Here is an 8,577-nt window from a genome sequence, read left to right on the forward strand (position 1 = left end):
ACTTTAAGATGACGCCATGTCACTTCCAGCTTTAGATTTAATAAAGTTGTATCTGATCAAATATATAATCTAATCTTAAAGACACAGGGTACTATTGGTAGTTGTCAAAGACCAGTCCTTTCACTTCAGACCAGGTGTGTCTCAACATATGCATAAAAATACAAACCTATGAAAATTTGAACTCAATTGGTCGTCAAAGTTGCGAGAGAGCAATGGAAAAAAAAAAACGTAATTGTTACACAACTTGTGTGCTTTCAGACGCTTGATTTCGAGACCTCAAAATCTAATTCTGAGGTCTCGAAATCAAATTCAAATATTTTTATGAGAAATTACTGCTTTCTCAAAAACTACGTTACGGCTCTCCAATACTCGATACCAAGTAAGGTTTTAAGCTACTAATTATTTTGAGTAATTACCAATCGTGGACAGTGCCTTTAAAATAGGTACGTTACCACAAACTGAGTACACAAACAAGTGGCGTCTATTAATCACTCCCATGACAATGGGTCTGTCTGGACCGTACGAGGGGTAGAAAAGGGGAATTCCCTTTTGCTTTATTGCATTAGCTCATAGTGTTTGCTGTGACTCTCACTCAAATCCATCTTGCGATGCACCTCCTTATAAGGCCACAACTATATCACTGTTCATTGGACCTTGCAATTACAACGATAAATTTATCATTGAGATTGTTTAAATAAGCAGCACTGCACGTACAGTGATGTGACCTATTATATGACATGACAAGTTTACAAAAGAGCCACCAAGCCTGGCCTTCATGCTGGCACAATTTGAACACAGCTCCATGAAAGAAAACATATGGAGAACATTTGATGTTATATCAAAAACTGGATTTATGTTTTTAAACATAAAGTTTACATGTGTCATTATTTAAAAAATATGACAATGTTAACTTTCCCATGTGACCAGTGCAGCATCTTGCTGGTAGAAAAGCCCAAGAATAAAAAAGGTCACACTTATTGTAGATAAAGCTTTGTCATGCGGTTTAAAGTTTTAGACAGCAAAGTCATTTTGCGGGTTTCGGAATTTGACAAATCAGTTAAAGACATGCAGTGATCACATTTTGCATGATCAACCATATGAAATTACTGGTTAAATTCGGGCTTCCGTTGTGTGAGCCAGGAGTGAACAAAAAACGAACAGAATGTTCAGCATGGAAATACATTTTTTTAAGATGTTAAACTTGCATTTTGGTTTTACCTACTCTCACACTTGGGAGAATATGCTAGCGAATGTGCTTACGAACGGAAATATTCAATCGCTGAAACTTTACAACATTCGCCGTGTCTTCCTAAGCTTTGGTAACAAATTCACTACGTTCACAAGTCGTTCTCCGTACGAAGATCGGTCAATTTAGAAACCGGTTTCTAAATTTCAGCGAATGTTGCGAAGACGGTCACCGCCTTTGGTTTTCGTAAGCATTGGTAACGTTGGTGTAAAGCGTTGGCATCGTTTGTAAAGGCATTGGCAAGCGTTGGTATCATTCGTTATAATTATATTCGTAAGATATTGGTGAGGAGAGGGCCGACCGAGATGAAAATATTCACTATCCAACTGCCATTTCGGACGAATTCAACGCGAAATTCAAATATTCATCTTCGCAAGGACATTCGCCACTCTGTGAGAGGGGACGAAGCGCTTCCAACATTTCAGCGAATGTGAAGACAGTAATTCGCCATCGATTTTGGTAAGCATTCGTAAGTCATTGGTACTGTTTGTAAAGCGTGCGTATTATGTTAAGATATTGGTAAGGAGAGGTTTAAGGACGACTCGACTTAAGGCTCGAAAAAGCACACAACTTCGTGTTTGTTATTTATGCATATGTTGAGATACACCAACTGTGAAGCTAGTCTTTGACACTTTGTGTCCAGTGTCATTAAGTTTTCTAAAAAATATCACTCGATTTCAGGAGAAAATACTTCACAAAAAGGGCTCTATTAGTACTTTTATGAACTTCATAGTACAATGATAGTTCACCAATAGACCATTCCTGTTGCACAAGTGCTGGGCGCCGCCATAGGTGCCGCGCGCACTGCTGCGGTGTCACTGTGCCCAATTTTGTGCACAAAGACATGATAAAGTCTTTTCCTTTTCCCTTTTTATGGAAGTTGAATGTCTTCCCCGACAATCTATGCAATTTCCCTGAAATGGCTAAATGATATAACGATGTACTACATTCTTGATATTTTTGTTTTTAATTAAGCACAAAGTTAAATACTGAAATTCTGAAGAAGAAAAACATATCAAGAATGTAGTACGTTGTTATATCACGCAGCCATATCAGCGAAATTTCATAGATTGTCGAGGATGACATTCAACTCCCATAACAAGTGAAAAAGAAAACGATTTTCTCGTGCCTTTGTGCACAAAACTAGGCACAAAGACACCGCAGCAGTGGCGCGCGGCACCAATGGCGGCGCCCGGCACTCGATTGGTGTATGAGGGCGTTATAACGCCGTACCGAAAAAGTGTTTAGTTGTTGGCGGAGATCAGCCACCGTACTTGCCTTGATTAACTACATTCCCATAAGCCCACCTGGATCCAAGCGTCAGTCGCGGCGGAACCTGTCGATTGAAAGTGCAATTATTATTATAGGCACTAGACACTCTTGATAATTACTCAAAATAATTGTTATCATAACTTTGTAACGAGTAACGGGGAGATCCAGGTTGAGGAGATTTTAACTTCGAGACCTCAGAATTATAGATTTTGAGGTTTCGAAATCAAGCATCTCAAAGCACACAACTTCGTGTGACAAGGGTGTTTTTCTTTCATTATTATCTCGCAACCTCGACGACCAATAATTGAGCTCAAATGTCCACATGTTTGTTATTCTATACAAATGAACCTGACTATTTTTCACGTGAGAAGTCCGTCGTCTGCTAGGTTTTCTGTATTGTTTTAAATTTGACTTTTTAGGGTGAAGGACTAAAAATTAGCCTTGGTATCCACCATTTTCGGATTCAGCATACCCCAAATTAGTTAAATCAGGTGCGTTACCAACTTTAACTCAAAAATGCCGCTCGAAGTTGGGTTTTTTTAAATCTGGTCTCCCGTAATACAGGTGTCCTCTCCAAACCACGTGCTTTCTTCCTCCCTTGAGCTACTTTATTCCCTCTTTACAACACGCTTATCCTCCCTTACTTTCTTATTGCTATTCTTCCTGATTGCTGTACAAGGATCCACGCATGTCTGGGTTACTCACAGATTACAATATCAAATCAAGTAATTTACCTTATATCTACCAAGATAAGTAGTTTCAAAACGTTGTCCGCAAGTTAATCGTTGATATTTTGATCCTGCCTGAAATTGTTATCACAAAAGTTAGCAAATTTAAAAGCAACACAATATAAATCAATTGTTTTTTAAGCATTTACGAGGAAATAAAACCTTCGAAATGATAATGCGTAGTTGCAAATATCAGAGAGCACGAAATAGTAGTTCTTGGGTCGATTTCACATAGAGAAAGAACTAGTCCTAACTTAGGAAAATTGTCGGTTGTGGTTTGTGACGTCAAACTTTATTTGCATAATTCTCATGAAGTATTTTTTCAATATATAGGAACCCTTGTTATGAATTGTGTTAAATACAGTGGACACTATTGGTAATTGTCAAAGACTAGCCTTCGCAGTTGGTGTATCTCAACATATGCATAAAATAACAAACCTGTGAAAATTTGAGCTCAATCGGTCATCAAAGTTGCGAGATAATAATGAAAGAAGAAAACACCCTTGTCACACGAAGTTGTGTGCATTTAGATGGTTGATTTCGAGACCTCAAGTTTTAAACTTGAGGTCTCGAAATCAAATTCGTGGAAAATTACTTCTTTCTCCCAAACTATGGCACTTCAGAGGGAGCTGTTTCTCACAATGTTTTATACTATCAACCTCTCCCCATTACTCGTTACGAAGTAAGGTTTTATGCTAATAATTATTTTGAGTAATTACCAATAGTGTCATCTGCCTTTAAAGCCAATATCACATTCAATACATCAATCAAAAAAAAAAAAAAAAACTAAAAGCAAACAAAAAGCAGCTTGAAATTGGCATTTTTGGTCTGGTGACTGCCTCCTAGCATTGCTGTACACGTTTTATTTGCAAAACCTGTTCCAAAGAGGAGGAAAAGATATATACATTTGCACCCTATTCTCATAGCCACCGCCACTTATAAAGGAGGATGTTGGGCAAAAGCGCACCGTATGTTAACGGATCATGATGCTATCATGGTAGCACATGATGGATCACCATCACTTAGAAGCGATGGGGATGTGGGTTGCACGGAATACGTAGCATCATGATCCGTTAACATACGGTGCGCTTTTGCCCAACATCCTCCTTTATAAGTAGCGGTGGCTATGAGAATAGGGTGACTGTAACTGTACTTAAAGCGACACGTTGCCTTGGATCGGACGAGTTGGTCTATAAAAAGCGTTTGAAACCGTTTGTTATGAAATGTACAAGTTAGTATCACTCATTTGTGTAGATCATTGTATTCTACTTTCACATCACGTCTCTTTAAGTTCTTGATAATTATATGGCCATTTTGTATGCCTCCTTTGTTAGTTTACTTAATTAGTTGTCTATTTTCTGCATGCACTTCTGTATATTCGGATATGGAAATAAATGTTGCTTTGGATTGAATTGAATTGATGTCCACAGATTAGCAAACTTACAGAGTTTGAAGATAATGATATTAGAATGCGTCATATAAAATATTACGTGCAGAGGTGCTGTAGTTTTTGAGAAATGAGTAAAACAATGTCACGAAAATACGTTTTACATGACATCTTTTTGGCCAAGATTTTGCACCCGATATTGACTTTGCTCTCCCAAAAATACTTTATGGAGAAAATAGCACAATTTCAACATTTTGAAAACATCTTGCTCTAGGCCTTTTACTACAAAAGGGCAAGAAATTAAAAATTGTAGCTAATTGTGAACCGGTTATTTTTATAATATTGTTGGTAAGTAATGAATCCCTCGGTATGGTTCTTTTCTAATTCCCTTCCTGATTGCTGTACAAGGATCCACGCATGTCTGGGTTAATCACAGATTACATTATCAAATCAAGTAATTTACCTTATCGCTACCATTATAAACAGATGGGGGTACCAGATTTCCTTCATATATATCTCCTGCCTGAAACTGTTATCACAAAAGTTTGCAAATCAAAAAGCAACACAATATAAATAAATTGTTTTTTAAGCATTTATGAGGAAATAAAACCTTCGAAATGATAATGCGCAGTTGCAAATATCAGAGAGCACGCAATAGTAGTTCTTGGGTCGATTTCACATAGAGAAAGAACTAGTCCTAACTTAGGAAAATTGTCGGTTGTGGTTTGTGACGTCAAACTTTATTTGCATAATTCTCATGAAGTATTTTTTCAATATATAGGAACCCTTGTTATGAAATGTGTTAAATACAGTGGACACTATTGGTAATTGTCAAAGACTAGCCTTCGCAGTTGGTGTATCTCAACATATGCATAAAATAACAAACCTGTGAAAATTTGAGCTCAATCGGTCATCAAAGTTGCGAGATAATAATGAAAGAAGAAAACACCCTTGTCACACGAAGTTGTGTGCATTTAGATGGTTGATTTCGAGACCTCAAGTTCTAAACTTGAGGTCTCGAAATCAAATTCGTGGAAAATTACCTCTTTCTCCCAAACTATGGCACTTCAGAGGGAGCTGTTTCTCACAATTTTTTATACTATCAACCTCTCCCCATAACTCGTTACGAAGTAAGGTTTTATGCTAATAACTATTTTGAGTAATTACCAATAGTGTCCACTGCCTTTAAAGCCAATATCACATTCAACACATCAATCAACAACAAAAAAGAAACTAAAAGCAAACAAAAAGCAGCTTGAAATTGGCATTTTTGGTCTGGTGACTGCCTCCTAGCATTGCTGTACACGTTTTATTTGCAAAACCTGTTCCAAAGAGGAGGAAAAGATATATACATTTGCACCCTATTCTCATAGCCACCGCCACTTATAAAGGAGGATGTTGGGCAAAAGCGCACCGTATGTTAACGGATCATGATGCTATCATGGTAGCACATGATGGATCACCATCACTTAGAAGCGATGGGGATGTGGGTTGCACGGAATACGTAGCATCATGATCCGTTAACATACGGTGCGCTTTTGCCCAACATCCTCCTTTATAAGTAGCGGTGGCTATGAGAATAGGGTGACTGTAACTGTACTTAAAGCGACACGTTGCCTTGGATCGGACGAGTTGGTCTATAAAAAGCGTTTGAAACCGTTTGTTATGAAATGCACAAGTTAGTATCACTCATTTGTGTAGATCATTGTATTCTACTTTCACATCACGTCTCTTTAAGTTCTTGGTAATTATATGGCCATTTTGTATGCCTCCTTTGTTAGTTTACTTAATTAGTTGTCTATTTTCTGCATGCACTTCTGTATATTCGGATATGGAAATAAATGTTGCTTTGGATTGAATTGAATTGATGTCCACAGATTAGCAAACTTACAGAGTTTGAAGATAATGATATTAGAATGCGTCATATAAAATATTACGTGCAGAGGTGCTGTAGTTTTTGAGAAATGAGTAAAACAATGTCACGAAAATACGTTTTACATGACATCTTTTTGGCCAAGATTTTGCACCCGATATTGACTTTGCTCTCCCAAAAATACTTTATGGAGAAAATAGCACAATTTCAACATTTTGAAAACATCTTGCTCTAGGCCTTTTACTACAAAAGGGCAAGAAATTAAAAATTGTAGCTAATTGTGAACCGGTTGTTTTTATAATATTGTTGGTAAGTAATGAATCCCTCGGTATGGTTCTTTCCTAAATCCCTTCCTGATTGCTGTACAAGGATCCACGCATGTCTGAGTGAATCACAGATTACAATATCAAATCAAGTAATTTACCTCATCGTTACCAAGATAAGAAGTTTCTAAAACTGGTCCGAAAGTTCGTTGATATTTTGATCCTGCCTGAAATTGTTATCACAAAAGTTAGCAAATTTAAAGCAACACAATATAAATCAATTGTTTTTTAAGCATTTACGAGGAAAAAAAACCTTCGAAATGATAATGCGTAGTTGCAAATATCAGAGAGCACGAAATAGTAGTTCTTGGGTCGATTTCACATAGGGAAAGAACTAGTCCTAACTTAGGAAAATTGTCGGTTGTGGTTTGTGACGTCAAACTTTATTTGCATAATTCTCATGAAGTATTTTTTCAATATATAGGAACCCTTGTTATGAATTGTGTTAAATACAGTGGACACTATTGGTAATTGTCAAAGACTAGCCTTCGCAGTTGGTGTATCTCAACATATGCATAAAATAACAAACCTGTGAAAATTTGAGCTCAATCGGTCATCAAAGTTGCGAGATAATAATGAAAGAAGAAAACACCCTTGTCACACGAAGTTGTGTGCATTTAGATGGTTGATTTCGAGACCTCAAGTTTTAAACTTGAGGTCTCGAAATCAAATTCGTGGAAAATTACTTCTTTCTCCCAAACTATGGCACTTCAGAGGGAGCTGTTTCTCACAATGTTTTATACTATCAACCTCTCCCCATTACTCGTTACGAAGTAAGGTTTTATGCTAATAATTATTTTGAGTAATTACCAATAGTGTCATCTGCCTTTAAAGCCAATATCACATTCAATACATCAATCAACAAAAAAAAAAAAACTAAAGCAGCTTGAAATTGGCATTTTTGGTCTGGTGACTGCCTCCTAGCATTGCTGTACACGTTTTATTTGCAAAACCTGTTCCAAAGAGGAGGAAAAGATATATACATTTGCACCCTATTCTCATAGCCACCGCCACTTATAAAGGAGGATGTTGGGCAAAAGCGCACCGTATGTTAACGGATCATGATGCTATCATGGTAGCACATGATGGATCACCATCACTTAGAAGCGATGGGGATGTGGGTTGCACGGAATACGTAGCATCATGATCCGTTAACATACGGTGCGCTTTTGCCCAACATCCTCCTTTATAAGTAGCGGTGGCTATGAGAATAGGGTGACTGTAACTGTACTTAAAGCGACACGTTGCCTTGGATCGGACGAGTTGGTCTATAAAAAGCGTTTGAAACCGTTTGTTATGAAATGTACAAGTTAGTATCACTCATTTGTGTAGATCATTGTATTCTACTTTCACATCACGTCTCTTTAAGTTCTTGATAACTATATGGCCATTTTGTATGCCTCCTTTGTTAGTTTACTTAATTAGTTGTCTAATTTCTGCATGCACTTCTGTATATTCGGATATGGAAATAAATGTTGCTTTGGATTGAATTGAATTGATGTCCACAGATTAGCAAACTTACAGAGTTTGAAGATAATGATATTAGAATGCGTCATATAAAATATTACGTGCAGAGGTGCTGTAGTTTTTTGAGAAATGAGTAAAACAATGTCACGAAAATACGTTTTACATGACATCTTTTTGGCCAAGATTTTGCACCCGATATTGACTTTGCTCTCCCAAAAATACTTTGTGGAGAAAATAGCACAATTTCAACATTTTGAAAACATATTGCTATAGGCCTTTTA

General features: G+C 37.2%; 1 protein-coding gene across 1 annotated transcript in view; it reads right to left on the minus strand.

Annotated features, from left to right (window-relative positions):
• Nucleotides 1-2,507: 2,507 nt before the first annotated feature.
• LOC139950150 (uncharacterized) overlaps nucleotides 2,508-8,577 on the minus strand; it is a 27,178-nt gene continuing 21,108 nt past the window's right edge. Inside the window, exons 5-8 of the mRNA XM_071948775.1 lie at nucleotides 6,931-6,996; nucleotides 5,097-5,162; nucleotides 3,253-3,321; nucleotides 2,508-2,582 (exon numbers count right to left, since the gene is read on the minus strand). Of these exons, the coding sequence (XP_071804876.1) occupies nucleotides 2,508-2,582; nucleotides 3,253-3,321; nucleotides 5,097-5,162; nucleotides 6,931-6,996 (276 nt within the window). The remainder of the gene's footprint in view (nucleotides 2,583-3,252; nucleotides 3,322-5,096; nucleotides 5,163-6,930; nucleotides 6,997-8,577) is intronic.

This window comes from Asterias amurensis, chromosome 17 (genome assembly GCF_032118995.1).
Source record: "Asterias amurensis chromosome 17, ASM3211899v1".
Classification (NCBI taxonomy): domain Eukaryota; kingdom Metazoa; phylum Echinodermata; class Asteroidea; order Forcipulatida; family Asteriidae; genus Asterias; species Asterias amurensis.